General features: G+C 42.7%; 1 protein-coding gene across 5 annotated transcripts in view; it reads left to right on the forward strand.

Moving 5' to 3' along the window:
• Positions 1-17,442, forward strand: part of TMEM108 (transmembrane protein 108) — a 163,616-nt gene that overhangs the window by 131,178 nt on the left and 14,996 nt on the right. The window contains exon 1 of one of the 5 annotated variants that reach the window (XM_036378908.2): positions 14,496-14,691. The exons of the other annotated variants lie outside the window; for them this stretch is intronic. Within the exon in view, the coding sequence (XP_036234801.1) occupies positions 14,679-14,691 (13 nt within the window). The 5' untranslated portion in view covers positions 14,496-14,678. Of the gene's footprint in view, positions 1-14,495; positions 14,692-17,442 lie in introns of those variants that run through there. 5 annotated transcript variants of the gene reach the window in all.

Raw genomic sequence — 17,442 nt, forward strand, 5'->3', positions numbered from 1 at the left:
CCTACTCCACATGCACATCCCAGGCAGCTGAGCCTGTGCTAAATCACCTGCCCTTTGGAGAGGCAGGGAGAAACACTGGCTCACCTGACCACTAATGTAACTTGTTTACATGCAGTACAACAAAATCATTGCTGCAATTGCAGTGTACCATTATTTTTGGGGTCTGAAATGTTTTTCTAATCAAATTTTTACTGTTTTCCTCAATGCTGAGTTGCAGATGGTTCGTAACTGCCACTATCCTATTATTTTTAAATAAGAATGCTGTATTCTCACTGAAAGGCTGAGTAGCAAACCTCCTATTAATTTGTCTCTCCACCTTTCAGCATTCCCATGTCACCCACTTTAGCGAGATGGGAGTTTTGTGATGCACCTTGGGGAGCAAATCCCCATAAACATGCAAACACTGTAACCTATTTATTTCTAAAGAGGAACAGCTGCACCGTTACACTTGTTTTCTAAAACAACCAGAAAATAATGGGTCCAGATTTGCCCTCAGCTCTGTTTCTGTAACCCCTGTGATTTCAGTGCATTGCAGGTGCCTCATGGATGGGCAGATCTTTCGTTGTCAGAGTACCAGGGTGAGATTGAACCTGACGGGAGGCCTGGTGGCACAGGTAGACTGTGCAGGCTTTTTGTCTTAGAAGCATGAAGCAAAAATGGCGGAGCAAGTAGCTGGGTCCTCAAGAAATAGCTGTCTTTTGCCCACAGCACTTGCCCTTCATCACCATAAAAACATATTCCAGCATCTAGTGACCCTTTCTTCTGGTGATCAAGATATGGGCATTTGTGTCTCAGTATTTCTGTATTTGCCAGGAGAGCTTGAGAAGTAGCAAAACAAGTCATTCATGGCTCACTAGAGTAGTGAGTGGTTGTAGTTTTTGACAGTGTGACAACTTAGTAAGAAGATGTTTTCACATGGTGGCCCCACGTGATGTCCTCAGCGTCTTCATGCTGTACTAGAGATTCCCTGTCCTAGGGAATGACATGTGAAACAGGGCAGTTACATGGTGTTTCATAACCACTGCCTTTGGCTAAGGATGTGCAGTTAGGCTGGTCAGAAGGTTTTCAAGTGCAAATAATTTTTAGCTAAAAAGGGACTAGAGGTAAACTCGCTGCCTTTTTTTTTGTATTTGTCTGTGTATCTCACATGCAAGAAAACAAGTTGGTTTGTAAGCACCCAATTCAAATTCCTCCTTGAACCCTCCAATATGAGCATTTGTAGCTGTGGGGTTTATTCCAGTGGCTCGGACTTTTAAAAATCTCATTTGATCCTATCAAGCTGCAGAAAGCAAAGGATACAAGTATTCCTCAGAGAATGAGCAGATGATTAAAATGTCCCTGCGATGCCTAACATGGAGCAGGCTCCCCATCCTCATCTGTGTCTTGATGTGAAAGGCATAAATACATCAGATTATGCTAAAACCCCTGGGCAGGCTTTGTGACCGTGGTTCTGGCTGTGATCTGGGCTTCAAGGTTCAGCTTGAAAGATGGGGGGTTGCCAAAGCAGATCCAGCAAGGATCTGGGGGAAGTCTTACATGCGTTCCCGATAGTCATTGTGGCAGGGTTCCTCTCTGTAAGACATAAGGAACAGATTAAAATTTCCCTAAGCAGCCTATGATTATCTGATGCTAAGAGGAAAAATGTCTCTTCTAGGAAAGAAGAAAGCCACAGTCCCACTCAGGAGCATGTGGGCTCCTCCAAAGCTAATTTATGATGGAGGTGTAGGAATTGTAAATTACTTCTGTGGAAACAAAACCACTGTTACTGCATCCTATTGGTTTCTTTTTCCAGGCTCTTCCCCAGTTTTCACTTGTTCCTAATTTTCTCAAGAAAGCTCCTTGAGGGGTAGCAATGTACCTTTCAGGCTTGGCTCAGTCTAAAGGTGAATATTTTGAGAACTCTCAGCAAAAGCAGCCTGGCTGTTTTTATTATATTTGGGCGTGAAGAGAAACCAGCTATTCCTATTTGTTCCGGTTGCAGCTTCTCTGACCTCATAACTCAAGAAGAGCTGACTCTAGGAAATTTGAACCCAGCTTGTTTTATAGACCTCGGTGATGAAGGAGAAAACAGTTCATGTCTGAAGAAAATCAATTCAATATTTCTGGAGTTGGGAGCAATTAGAATTGAAGGCCAAATTTTGTTTTGAATTACTGCAGCACAGCCCTCCTGAATGCCAGTCCGAGGGCAGAGCTCATCCTGGCACAGTTTGTACATATTGATGAAGAATTTAATTTTTCCTAGAATGTTAAGCAGTGGTTGAAGGGAAGAATGTCAGATTTATTCTGCATGAAAGACTCAGTTCCAGTTCTGATGCCAAACTCTGGGCCAAAGTATAAATAATGTTCATTCAGCAACAAGTAAATATCTCAGCCATGTCAATGGGAGGTTTGTACAATGATCAGAAAGAGGATTTTGCCAGATACAAGCAATTAGCTTTTTCAGATAACATTATTTATTCTGAACATAGTTCTTACATCCAGTATTGCTTGGTAAGAAAATATGCCATTTTCCATTCTTTATTCTGTTCCCTTTTTCCTTCCTCTGTCTTTCTCCCTAATCCCTATCTTGGGGTATCTCCTTTGTTCTTCCTTCTTCTTTTCCTTCCTTAGAGTAATTCTCTAAGGCTGCTATCTGCAGAGGTTTCCCTAATATCTTACCCATTCCAGGGAGCAGTGTAGAGTTAATGCTGGAATTCAAGTGTCCTTTTGAGGCTTTGACTCAACATGTTGGTAGCATGTCAAGTAGAGAGAGACAAACTTTCCATTTTTACAAACCCAGAACACAGGTATGGATAACATCAAAATATTGAGGGATTGGTCACATAAATCCATTGAGTAAGTTTGAATCAGCCTTTGACTTGGGTTTTTCATTGGGTGAATTTTGTTGTTTCTGTCAAGCTGAGCACTTGTGTGAAATTCTACTTAAAATTCCTCCAGATCAGCACCCTTCATCTTCAAATAAGCTTCTTGACCTAAGAAAAAACATTATAGACTGCAAATCGTTAAAGGGAACAGACATACTAAAACCCCTTAAACCCAAAACATATTTACAAAAAGTGGATTTTTCCAGCTCCTGCCTTTATTGAATTGTCACCTGCTGTATCAGGCAAACTGTAAATTAGCAGCTGTTATGAAATCAAGTCTTCCTACTCCTAAACCATCGAAAGACACCTTCACAAATGACCCAGCCATCCTCTGACATCTCATGACAAAAATCTCTGCTTAGTGTGACAGAGGTGTCCCTCCAGTTCTAGCTGAGGTCAATTTGTCAGCTAGGGCTCTGTTCCACCCAGTTCAAAAGGATTCTACCTCTTGTGGTTTGGAGGCAGAGCACTCCATTCTCACACCTCAGCTGAGTGTCAGTTGTCATGACAAATATTTGGGGATAAGCAAAGGTCGTGTCTTCACTTTGCATTAGGATGCATCCTTTTAAATTGATTTTGTATTCATAGGCTGCATGCCATGTGTACATGGTTGAAGATTTTGCCAAATATAGAGATAATGCCTCCAAATGAGTAATTTTGCTCAGGGACTCTAACAGAGACTGACAAGGAGACTCAAATGCCTGGATTTTTATCTCCTCTCCTATTGGAGATGATGCTGTGTGGACACTTCAGACCCACCTCAGAATGCTCCATCTGATTCATAGTACTGCCTTCCTTGGGCAGCCTTTGTCAGTAGCTTTTTCTAACTTCCAACAAATGAAAGACCTTGATGTGTATACTGGAAAAGGAGGCAAGACCTAAACTACAAGAAATTGCATTTTTTTCCTGATTTGATTTTTGATAAGAACAGGACCAAAATATAAAAATGAAATATAAATGTGTGTGCTAATTATAACAAACACTGGTATGCCCAGACTTCTTCCCTCACAACTGCTGCTATAACATACATGTGCCTGTGAGTGCACAAGAGGGGCAGAGAGAATCTTCAACATAATCATACACACATCATGAAAAGACATGTAAATAAAAACATCTCACAAGGTGCTGACTAGGAATGGATTTGCATAGCTGCCACCAGCAATTCCTAGTCTGCAAGGTGAGTTTGATCATATTCATGCCTATGAACAAATTAATGTGTCGCCCAGATTTTTTAAGATTTTCTAAGCCTTCTGATGTTTACATTCTTGTAGCAAACTTTCTCACACACTTTCTATAAATAACTTATTGTTCTGCATTCTTTTATGGAAGAAGAAAAGTTTGATATACTGTTGCTTTGTCCAGTGTCATTGGAGAGGTGGCACTTTCACCCTCCAATCCACTGTCTCTTATAGGAAATTATAAATGTTAGAGTCAGAAAATAAACTTCCCTTTTCTTCACCTTGAGGGCAGCAGTGTGTGCGCTCGTGTTGTTTCGTGTCCTATAGTGACATGCATGAATCAATGAATAAATGAATGGGTGAGTAATTTTTTTTTAAACAGAGATTACAATTGGTTATTTTGTCCTAACATCTAAAAATACTATTCACTTTCTGCCGTCTGTTTGTGTCCTCCCTTTCCTTTCTTCCCCCTTGCAATCAGCTCATTTGTTTGAGGCTAGCACTGGCTCAGGAGGGAGGTGTAGGGAGAAGCATGCACTGACATGATCCTGTTAATGGACTGTGCCCTCAGGATAAGAGTGGAGCTCTGGAGGGGTCGGTCTGCACTGCTGGCTCTCAGGGTAGTAATGACAGAGTGCTCTTGGCCCTGCAGCTGTCCAGACACAGAGCCAGCCCCTGGATGGCTCCAGCTTGGCAGAGCTCTTTGGGTTTCAGGAGGGCCAGATGTCTCACACAAGCTCAGGGTCAGGTCTGTGCTGCTCTACAGAGCCTACAAGTCTGTTGATATGTGTGTTGCCTGGGCCAGGAACTGAAAATGAAGGGTTAGGTGGGACCTGCTCATCCCACAGGTGCTGCTGCTGGGAAAGCCAAATGAGCCACTTCCATTCATCCATCCATGTGGCTGGAGAGCTCTGTTCCACCAGCTCTTTACCTCCACCTCTTGTGAATAATTAACACCCTCTAGAGTTAGATAGCCTTCATGGAATCACACAGGAGAAGTTTTAGCCTGCTTTAGAGGAAGATCTGAATCTTCATTAAAACTTAAAGGATTTTAAAGAATAATTTCTTCTGCAACCTGCTGGTTTCATCCCTGCTAAGCTTTCCCTGTGACTTTGTCCCATGTGGGCTGCAAGGGAGCAAGCAGGAAGAAAGCCCTGATGCAATGTGCAACTGGCACCAGAGCTTGTGATGCCCTCCCTTTCTCATCAGACAGTTGTTTGGGAGCCACAAAGGGAGCAAGATTTAAAATGTTTCCCTTTCAAGCAGCAGTGAAGCACACCAGCTCTCTGCAAAGTGACTCAGCCTGCCCTTGGGCACATCTCTTGTGCTGCCATTCCAGAAAAGATGCAGCAGAGCTCTCCAGCTGCATCCTCTCCCCATCCTCCCCATCCTCCCCATCCCTGTGCTACACTCACATCAAGGTCCATCTCAGGCAGCAAGATAGAGCTGTTCAGATAATTCAGTGCTACGCAGAGAGTCCTCTTATATCAGAAAGGTTTTGTTGAGGGAGGCTGTGCTCCTCCTGTGCCTCCAGAGGTGCTGTATAGATGACTGGCTGGTAAAGAATCAGCTAAAATCTCCTGCTCAGACAAAAGCTTGGTGTCAAATATTTTGCTTTCCAGTAACACCATATAAAAAAATACCTCTTTGGTTTTCAGGAATCATTTTTAAACTAGCTTGTAAGAATGGTTATCATATTCCCCTTTTAATCATGCTCTGCCAAGAGCAGCTGCACCAGAGGTAAAAGGGTGTTTATGTCCAGCTGCTCCCAAGACTCCAGTGAGTGAGCAGAGACAGCATTGCCTCTGTTTCAGTTCAGGGTTGGGCCTTGCATTGCTCCCTCTCCTCCTCTCTTCTGGAAATGTCATCTCTGGACTGACTCCAAACCTGAAATGTTTTAGCCCTGTTAAATAATTATTGTGACAGCTATATGTCTCTTGAAACCATAGGCTTATAAGGGAACCATAATTTTGGTCTGTGCCTTAGGTACATTCTTCCCTTTTACCCTCCTTTCAGTCCTTTCTAAACTATTCCACATACATTTTTAACATGTGCCAAAGATTTCATAGACATAGGAAAAGAGGGAAAGTTTGGAAACAGCACTGGATAAGTTAGGTAATATGATGTAATTTCAGGGAATAAGTCTGGATATTTTTTTCCTCCTGCATGGTATGTGCCACGTAGCTTGGAAGATCAGTTAGTGCCTGGGACACGTGCACGGTAGCTTGATGATTTTTCAAGGAACTTGCTGTAAAAATGGAGTTAGCCAAGCCTGAACCCAGTGCAAAGAGTTACACAGCCTTTGAGTTACTAATTAGTAACTAAACCCAAAGATGAATCTGACTGTAGAAATTAAAAATATGTCAGAAAAAAAGCCTGTAAAGCGCCCAAGGCGTTGCTGATAAATATGGAACATTTGTGTCTTACAAAATGTATTTTTTCATAATTACCAGTATATGGATTTGTACTGTTCAAAGCCCAAACACTGAATGTTCTGTGATGGATGCACAATAAAACAGGACTAATTGGAAGCATTAATTTAGGCAGAGGCAGGAGTTGACATGGAGCTCTGAGTAAGAGATGCTTTCTATTACCATAGCAAGTACGAAGTGGTTGCCTGTAATTTGCAAGTTCAAATCACACCACCTTCACAAACAAATCATTGCAAACTGTTGCTGTGTCATTTTTTCCTCTTTCTGTTTTATTACACGTCTGATAAATATCTTGGACCCAAGGTCATCTTCAGGAAATAGTTGCAATGCAGTAGAAATGTTGCTGTAGGTGCTGCTGTGTTTCTGACAATGTAATTGACAGTGAGTGAGCATGCAGGAGCAGCTCCCAGCAGGGACGCTTTTGAATAAATATACAATAAAGAAGCACAGAAGAATGGGAGAGTAATAAAGAGCTGTGTTCTGTACATCCCCCCAAAGCCTCTTCTTTGGGCCTCTAAGAGCAGAGGTACATGTCAATTTTGCTGCTCCCCCTGCTTTATCTGCCTGCACCCACCCCAGTCCCAGTTCAATAAAGTGTGACCATGTGTGACACTTCTGGCACGTGGCTGATGCCACCGACATCAGATGGAAGCAGCTCTTGCTCCAGTGCCTTTCACAAGAAGTCGGATTCTGATTGCATGAAGATACAACCTTAGGCAGGTTTCTGATCATCTTAGGGATTTCTGCCACTGACCTTGGGTCATGCCAGATCACTTGTTTTTAGCCACTATATACAAGTTACTGTTTGTGAGTAATCTTGGGCTGAGCAGCTGTTTTACATGTCTTATTAAAATCTCTCATTTGACTGAAGCATTATTTCCAGCAAAAAAGGTAAAGGGGGAAATTAAGCACCCAAGCACCCAGTTTTGAAGAGAACAAAAGATGAACCTTGCCACTCCTTTGACTGCTTCTTGCAATTCTTAATTGCCCTTAATCTTCGTATTATTTCTAACTCCTAATTTGGTCACTGGTCTTCAACTCCCAGCTGTATTTTACTTCTTCAGGTCCATTTACTGTTTCCTCTGAGAGTCATTTGTATTTTGAATAATCTTCCTAATTGCACAGGAGTTGTCCTGGATTTACAGTACTGCAGCAGAAGCCACCATCAGTCCCAGGGGACTTTTCCTGACAGTGCTCTCTATGGTCCTGGAAATTGGTACCTCAAGCAATCCTTCTGTAATTTATTTCCATTAAGTCCTTTGAACCCGTACTGAACAGGGCTGAAACTCTGCACTTAAAATTATGCCCTCTGTATAATGCTTCTTGATATTCCTTCCTCTTGGTGCCCTGACCTTGGCTAAGGCTATTGCCAGTGCATTCTCTTAGCCACGGTAGTTAATGCTAATGCAAGGACTAATGCTCCCCTGCAGCTGTAAAGCTGATGTGCCACACTTAGTGCTCTGTCTCCAAACAGAATTGCATCCTGATACTGCACTTTACTGTGGGAGTGATTTTGCTGTTCTGGTACAATGACAGCTGAGAATGCTTCAAAAGAGAGAGAGAGGGAAAATGTAATAAGGCAAAATTGTGACAAGACACTTTTGTCAGTATTATCATTGCATTTCATGGGAATGTAACATCTGACTGCCACACAGCTCTTCCAGCATCTGTCTGGTGAGGACTCAGAGTGATGTTTAATTGTAGTTCATTCAAAGTGCTTGAACAGAAAGTTCTTTGTTTGTCAACAGCTCCACTGTGCCCTAGTTTCAAGATTATGTTTTGCATATTAATAAATTAAGTCCAGACCAAGGAAAGCCTGGAAAAGAGCAGTGTAGGCAGTAAAAACATGTTATTATCTATTTCAGAGATGAATTTGTCTTTCCAAACGCACCTCTGGGTATGTTTGCACTTGCACTGTTTCTAAGGAAACAACTCACAGCTGTGTTAGAAGTTTGTTGCCAATGTACCAGCAAATCTCAAGCCCTCTCTGAGGCCCAAGCAGTCACACATATTAAGGGCAGTGCAATGAAGCCAGGTGCTACCACTGAGGTGGGCACTGACATTACCAGAAATCGAATGTCCCTGTTCCATGGCTGGCATTTTTGCATTCCCACTAGAAAAAAAAACCAATAGCCTTCAAGAACAGAGAGCTAGGTCACGGGGCAGAGGCACATCTCCCTGCAAAGCACCAGGACAAGCACCTCAGCACTTGGCTCCTGCAGTGCTATCCCAGTGTGGGACACCCATGTACTATAAAGGCAGAGGTGTCTGAGCACTTGGTGCTCTCGGTAGCCACCCAAGGTCGCTGCACAGCTCTGCACAGCCACCCTGCTCTTGGAGGGTGGGGCAGGGGACAGATAGGAGAGCAGCCACCCTCTATTTTGCCTTCTGATGCCAGCTCGCATCAGCAGTAGCTGAAAAATAAGCACTGTGCTTAGGAACTATGTTATAGCCTGACTGAAATGAAATGAGGCTCCCAGGGTAGTTTCTGGAGGCGGAAGGAGAGAGATAAGATGTCCACGTCATATCACCAACAACATAACTGGTATTAGCTAAACAGAAGTCAAGGATGAATGAGCATTGGGGCTGAGCTAACTTTCACATCAAGAGAAGATCCCTGAAGGGCTGTGTGCTGACAGGGCAACATGGAAAAGCTGGTACACTTAATCTCTTCACAAGGGCTGCTCTGTGAATAATCAGAAGTTGTTAGGGCTGTCAGTCCAATTTCCTTCCAAAATAAAATTAAGTGTGGAGGTGATGACATATCAGAAACGGGTAAAGTAAATTCTTTCCTGAATATTAATAGAGGCAAGTTTAACCAGAAAGGAGAGACAAATAAAATATCTTACCTGTAAAGTACTGTGTGAATAAGGTTGTAGTAGGGGGCCTACACATTCTGCACATTATTATTGCTGTAATTCCAAACAGTTATTCTGTGTTGATGGTGTCAGGTGCCAGCCCATCATGTGTAAGGCAAGGTGACTTAATCCACTATGAACATTTAAATCATTGAAGGTAAATGATGCTTCAAATATGCAATATATTCTGTCGAAGGACAAGACCAACACATGTTCAAAATTGCATTCCAAAGCAGCACACACATAGTTGGTAGTGGATCTTCTAGTTCTTTTTAATGCAAATGGGGATGTAAAAAGAGGCCATCCACACAGAGAAGTGAAACATTTTACTTTGTTGTGTAACTGCATTCATGCTGAATTGCAAATACAAATTGCAAAGTGAATGAACTGCAGAGTTGATAGAGTAGATTTTTATAAAGTGAGATCCTTTTCCTAACTTCACATGTATTTCCATTTACATTACTCATCCCCTGACTAATCAAATACTTTATGTCATTGTGTCATCTCACCCTTCTGTTCCTTGTGTATGATATTGAGTATCTCCACCTCTTGAATAGAATTCAGAAGCAATAACACTGAGTGAAATACAAGCAGCGGAGTCCTGCTCTCATTAGCAGAAATTATATCCAGCTCCTGCTGTGACCTTACTTATAAGTACATATGATTTACTACACCAGCTTGAACCATCATTCCTTCCAGACCAATACCCAGGTCCAAAGCATGGCAAAAAATCCATATCTCAATACCTGTGCAATCTTGCAATTCACCTAATGGAGCAAAACCCCCATTCTTCATCGCTGCAGCCAGCAACTGATGTTCTCAAGAAGGGAATTTGATTTTCCCCTTTTATCTTTGTATGTCCTAATGCAACAAGTACCTCTGACATTCTGGAGTTCCAGGCATGCACCTCTGTTTTTTTGCTGTGCAGGGGCTTTGCTGACCCCTCCAGCCACAAGCAGAGCTCCTCGGAGAGTAGCTCACAGAGCATCCCTGTGGCTCAGTGTGGATGGACCATGATGAACATCCAGATTATTCTGAAATCAGCTTTAGCTGAAGCCAGGTTCAATTCAAGACTGAAAAGAGGCAATACAAATTTTTGTCCCAGAAGCCAAAGGAAAGCTGTCTCTAGTCTGTAGGAAGGACATGTAGAAATGAAAAGTAAGAGCTCACTTCTTTCCCTAGCAACCTTACATCCACTCCAGAGGCCTTGCTAGCCTGTATAATGCAGCAGATAATAAAATCAGATAATAAAAGCAGCACGTTACAGCCTTTCTGGCTGATTTATATGCAACCTTACATCCTTGTGCTGTTCTCGCAGGAGAAAATCTGGACATGGAAACATTCACTCCCTATTATATCCCAAGTCCATCTTGGGAGTAATTTCCATTTACATCTGACCTTTTGTATCCCCAAACCAGTCCCCAGTCCCCCATACCAGAAATGCTGACTCCCTTGATCCTGACCTGGTTTGCTTTTCACTTGCCCAGATGATAACCTGGGACTATAAATAATTTGCCCAATCCTCCCCTGTCCCCTGCCCATTTACTCACTCTGAGGCAGTGTCCCTTTTCCTTCAACTGGAAATGATCAAAAAATCAGAATAAAGCTTTCCTGCAGGTAAATATAGTAATTACTTTCTAATTGTGTCTTACCTGCTCATATAACAAATCAGTGCAAGCTCCTCATTACCAGCTCTCATTGGAGATCAAGCACAAGGATAACCAGGCACTTGGAAGTAATAATGTGTTCGAAGGGGGGCATAAGTAATAAATCATCCAAATTACTTTCAGTGAGCAGATGAAATGACAGAAATACCTTCAGGGTTTATAGGAGTTAGTCAGCCTGTGCATTACTACAGCCTTCCTCCTGGCTGCAATATCAGGGTTTCTGTACGTGCAGCTGGAGAAATTAAGCACAGCTTTTGCAGGTAGAGGAGAAGAAGGTCTGCACTGTCAAAGCAGAGGATCCACAAGTGGGGTGCTCTGCTCTGCCTCACCAGTTGTCATACAGTGCGCTACAGTATTTGAAATCAGGAGTGAGTGGGAAAGATAAACATAGGATGGAGGATAGATAGACAGGGTCTGTTCCTTTAAATGTTTCCTTAGAAAAGACAAGTTGAAATGACTGTGTTGTAATGAAAGAGTAACTTGAGTCCAGAAAAATCCCTGATTGATAGATAAGTCAGTGTAAATTACTTAGAGCTGGAGGTTTAGTCCTGAAGAAATTAGGTTTGGAAAAGATATATCATCTGGTGCTGGAATCAAATGCCTTGGACTTGGTTGCCTCCAACAGCAAGTGGAAGGATTTTGAAAGGAGTGCAGCAGGCACAAGAGCTGTGTGATTTTGGAAAAAGGTTTATGCATGAAGAAGTGGCTCCTACTTCCTCATGCTACCCACCACTTTCCAGTTCAGCAGGCACCAGATATCTTGCCTTGCAGGAGCCAGGAGCAGCCGATCTGTAGTGTGCTGTTCCTTGGAGAGGCAGCAGCTCCAGTTTCAGCTGAATTAGTGTTTTCCCACTTACCCTCCAATATGTGAAAGAAAAATGCTTCCTAATGCATCACCATGGAAAAGCTGTCAGGCCCTATTCTAGTCCACTCTTTATGCCAATGTTGTGTTGCTCTATAGAGCTTGTTGTTCACTTGGTGTTCTGTAAAAACTGGTTCTGAATGTCCAAAGCAGTGGGATTTAATCTTCAGGAAAGTATCTACAGGGTCTTCATTTTACCTTTTCAAACATCACTTCTATTTATCCCTTTATGGTTTGCTTTATGATGATGCAGTCTAAATAGGTAGAGAGATATGAGGTGGGATTCCTCTCACCTAGTTTTCATCACCTGAAGGATGGACATCAAGTTAAAACTCATCATCCTCAATGTGACCTCTTTTGCTAATGCAGGAGAGGTGCCTCTCTGAGGTCCTAGTCAGCCTCTGGATGGAGTGAATTGCCTGCCAGAGCCACAGCTACCTTCGACCAAGCATGTAACTTTTACATATGTGTAAAAGTTACACATATAAAAACTCACTGTTTGGGGAGCTTTCAGAAATCCACTTAGGATGGCTTTGCATCCTCCTTTCCCCTTTCCTATCAGTTCTTGGGAAATGGACACCCTGGCTTGAGTTAGCATCAGTGACACCAACTACCTCCTCTCTTTGGCAAGGTCCTATTTTAAGCTTTTCATCTGAGGCCACAGCTATTTGTGTCATTGTCAAAACTCTTCAAAAGGTCCAGTGACATTGATGGTAGGTCTCTTAGAAGCCAAAGGTTCTGCAGTAACATAAATAGGATCAGCAGCACTAAGTGCAGGTGAAAGAAAAGCCAGCTGCACATCCTTTCTGTCTCCCTTGGCAACAGCATCCTGCCAACAAAAACTGCTGCCAAGTCAAGGCTGGAGAGGAAGGGATGTGCATTTGCAAAGCTGGGGCTGGACAAGCTTTGTGTGAGGGGGGAGCTGTCAGACCAAGGAATGCTCCTGTGCTTTTAAAAATATTTCTGGTTTGTTCCATGTGTTTTTGGACAAGGGAATGCACAGAGCCCCTGTCCTTATGAAGAGTTTTCATCTGAAATTCCAAACGACAGTCTTTGCAGTTTTGGACTGTATGTTTCCATCCATGACAGCACTCAGGGAAAAAATCTGTGGTGAATTACTACTTACAGATGTGGCAAATCCCCCAGTAAAGGTTAAAATACGTGGCATGGTTCTCTTGTTACGCCAGCTGCAGCTTTGTGCTAAATCATTGTTTCAGCAGCAAGCTCTTAATCAGTCCCGAGTTCTAGAAACTGCTAAACAAGCTGATATTTTTAAGGACTTTTCCTTTTTTATAATGCACTAAATATCTTTATTTAGAAAAACCTTCAGACTGGAAACAGGGCAAAAAGTGAACTGCAAATGGCAGGGAAAAAAGGAGCATCATCACAAAAGCACAGAAATGCAAAGCAGACCTAAGGTTATTATTTGTACTCTGTTTTTCCACATCCTTCATGAAATTAGCAAACTTGTGAAGACAGAGTTTGTGTAACTGTGGGTAAAATATGCTTCTGATATATGCACCTGCCTACTCTCCTGATAGGGACTTTTGTCCCCAGAAACCAGCATTGGCATCACTGTCAGAGTCCCCATATCTGTGAGTGCTGCCACAACTCAAACCTATTGTCACAACATCACTTCTTACAGATTTGGCCACAGCACCAAAAAAGAAGTCTGGTGGCAGCAGACTTATTTCCAAGGCCTGGAAAAAATTAGGATGTTCTCACCTGGTATGGTAAGAGAGAAGAAAGAACTGGCTTTTCTTTCTAGGAAAGTAGTAGGAATTTATTTTGTGAGGAGCCCATGTAACAAACTGCTTGGGCTGTTGCAGCACCCTTGGGTGCCAGAGGAACTCTGAGTCAAAAACCCTCAAGAAGCCCCCAACTTGTTGCTCTCTTAACATTTTCCTGTGCCTTTTGAGGGATTGGTATTTTGCTGCCCTGGACACTTTTTTGTGCTCTCCAGGCAGTGTGTTTTTCCAGACAGCCAGCTGTGCCAAAGAGACAGACAGAAACTAAAAAAAAAAAAAAATAGAAGAAATGGAAGAAGGGAAGCAGAATTATGACTTCAGTAATCACAGGATCTGTGAAATTCTTTATGGTTACCAGTTGAAATTGCCCATTCACCACTGAGGAGTGAAGAAATAAAATACAGAGTGAGCATTTTGATGCCAGGGAAGGAGAAGGAGAGAGAGTGATCACTATTTCATTCCCTGTATTTTCCTCTGACAGGAATATTAATATCATTAGAGATAATTGAATAAGTGGAAAGTCTGGTGGAGGTGCAGAAGCAGGAGGCAGATCTGTAAAATCTATCCACACACAAAAAGCTAAGTAAGCACTGCTCTGGAGGGAGGGCACTCTGCCTTGGAATAGGGACTGAACAGCCTCACAAGGGCATGCAGCTGGGGTGCTTGTTGCTGTTTTGTTCCCAGAAAACAAGAACTGCCAGCAATCCTCTGGCATCTGAATAGGCTCGTGTCAGACAAACTGTATCTGGACTTGATGGGAAACCAAGCTGGAATACCAAGCAGCCCTTCGATGTGCTGGCAGAGAGGGGGACTGGCTCAGTAAGTAATCTTGCCTTGCAGTTGCAGAGGTACTCCATAAAGGAGTGAGCCCTCTCGCTGCACAGCCCTGCAAGACACGCCTGCCTGGGCTGTCTCTGTCCTCATTCCTTCAAACCAGTTCCAACAATAACAGCAACTCCTGCGTGCAACTGCCTCATTAGAGAGACGTATTTTTCCTTTTTCCACTGAGAGATGAAGCTTCCAAATCCTTGTGATGTGAGCAGGTGAGGATGTCTGCTGACAAGTCCAAATGATATTTTCAGGTAAGTGCTTACCTTGAACGAGCAGCTAGAGTCAGGCTCTTTCTTTTTATTACCCTCCTCTCAGTAATTACTGTTGCCCTGATTGTCAGTAAGCCTTTCCACAAGCTTGAACAGCTCCAATATCTGTATGTATTTTGCTGAGTAGGGGATCTAAATAATTTCTAAAGCATCTATCCCTGTAGTATCTGTGAGTCTCTAGTGCAGTGTTAGAATGAATTGGGAAGTGCTTGCTCTGTGACTACACAACACTGTTCTTTTTGTAGCACCTATTGTTTAACTCTCTGGAGGGCCAGAAATTAATTTTGATTCACAGGTTCACTCTCTCAAAGTCTGTGGTGTAAGTGCATTTTAAAGCAGTAATAGTGGTCCGCAATGTTTTTGTAGCTTTAAAGGACCGTGACTTCTTGCCACATGAAAACCATAACTGCTGTTACTGTTGTTGCACAGGGAGTGTCAGCAAGAGCTGCTTAATTTGTGTTTGTACATGTGATTTCCAGAGCTTCTGCTGATGCTGTTTAATGTTACTGTAAATAGAGCTGTTACTCTGTGTGTCTCATTCCCTGCGTTTTACCAAATGCTTGTGTGCTGAATTTCAGGTTGATCACTCATCTAATACCAGGGAAAACAGATAATAACTTGTAAGTTAATATCTGGGATTTCTGGCATGACAGATAGACTTTCAGAGAAGAGAAATTTTCTATGCAGAGTAACCTACTTTTTTTTCCCCTCAGTTCTGCAACCAATCACAGAGATTAAATTTGCTTAACTCTTTGTTTGTACAAAGGCTGCTTTATTTTGAGTGAAAATCATATTGCTTAGACAGACCACAAAGAAATTACCGTAACAAAAGTAATAATACACACTTTGTACACAGTTTCCACCTATTAAAGATTCATATTGCTCCCTGTAATATTTTAGGTTTATTGAGGGACACATGAGAAGTTATTAATGTCGAGAAGAAAGCTTTTGTTGCAAAAAAGCTTTTGTTGTTGTTGTTGTTTGAAGAGGTTGTGCACAATCTTCTCTCGCTGTTACTAAGTCAAGACAGGAGCACAGAGAAGCTTCAGCTTCCATCACTGTGGCCATGTGCACCCAAGCCCTGGGTCTGTAGATAATGGGTCCTTTGTAGGACAGCTCCTGTTGCTTTCCTTGCCCACGGCAGTCTGAAATAATGAGTCCAGCAGTAGGTCCCTGCACAAAAAGCTCTTCCTGACTTCCTAGAGCAAAAATGTTTGCCAAGTACTGCTCAGGCTGGCTCTGTTTGTCTTGCTGCAAGGTCCGAGGTAGCAGAGGCCAGAAGGGGTCAAACACCAGACTGAACTCGTTGTGCATTTTCATTTGCTGTAGAAAATGGAAATGGGCAGCTCAAAAGTTTCCACTGTATCTCTGGCAATTAGGACTTGATCCAAAGCTCGGTAAAGTCATTGGGAACCTTTCCACAGGCTTTAGAACAGGAGTTACATAAGTTTGTGTTGTTTAAAGGGGGTGCCCCAGGGAGGCTGAACGCATGAGCTGACTCGACAGCCACATGCCTGCTCTGCCATGTCATGCAGAAAGGCTGTTCTCAAAGTGCCCGTGAAGGGTCCCGTGCAGCACCAGGCAGTGTTAACTCCTGAGTGAAAAAACCTTCTAATGCTGTCCTGGGCCAGGACACTGGGTCTTCGTGGAGCCTCCCAAAATCCAGAGATAAAACAAAGAACATAAGCTGCTGAGGCCTGAATTGCTTATTTTTTCTGTTAAGAAGGGTCACAGTTCTGTCGCTTGCGTGCCAATAAAAGGGTCACAAGGAAGTTTCCAAGTGGTAGAACCCTGAGGATTTCATAGTCTAGGAAGGTGAAGTACTCCTAACCCCAGACTTTTCTGAGACTCATTGAAGATGTAAACCATAGTCTTTTAAAACATTTCTGTAAAGGAATTCCTTCATTTCCTTCACATACACAACTATACACACCATTTCCAGGCTCCTTATGTGAGTGTACAGTGGGAAGAAGCACTGCAGGGAGATCCTGTTGAGATTTGAACCATTGCACCGTGTTGTCAGGAAGTTTTTATAGCTAAATGCACATCCACACCCTCTGTGTACCTTCTGCTGTCACTCTGCCGCATTTCATCCTTGAGTTAATTCATTTTGTACCTAATATGCCCTTCCTGGTGCATTGTGCACTATGCAAGACCACAGTTCACACCACAGAGATGTCAGGTCAATCAGCCTTCTTATTAGGGTTGAATAGATTTAATGTAGCCATAAAATTCGGTTCCAAAAGCATGAATTTGACACGTAGCATTTAAAACACAAGCCAATTTGGTCTGTTCTGACCCTGAGCTCCTGTACCTTAGAAACAGCCCCTTATGAAAAAAGTTAATGGTGTGAGCTGACCTTTGAAAATATTATTATTTACTATAATGTGCTTGCATCAGTCTGTATTACTGTTGTGCCAGCAGATCATAAGGACTGCCAGTCCTTACTCCAAAGGGCTCGTGCTCTAAGTAAAATCAGCTCCAAGAGCCTTAGGCAGGCCAAAATGAAGGCAAAGACTGAAGAACTTCTCTTTGAACATTTGCTATCTCGCCTGGAGTATCAAAGTTTGGCAAGGAGAACTTGATAGCAGCCAGAAGGTTTCCTTTCACTGGTAGTAGAATTGAAGGTAAACTGAGGCACCAGGGGACAACTGGCATTGTACCCACCATGGTGCTTCACTTAGTACAGGTTCATTTGTGAAGCACAGACAGAGGGAAGAAAAGGAAAGAATG

This window comes from Molothrus ater, chromosome 1 (assembly GCF_012460135.2).
Source record: "Molothrus ater isolate BHLD 08-10-18 breed brown headed cowbird chromosome 1, BPBGC_Mater_1.1, whole genome shotgun sequence".
Classification (NCBI taxonomy): domain Eukaryota; kingdom Metazoa; phylum Chordata; class Aves; order Passeriformes; family Icteridae; genus Molothrus; species Molothrus ater.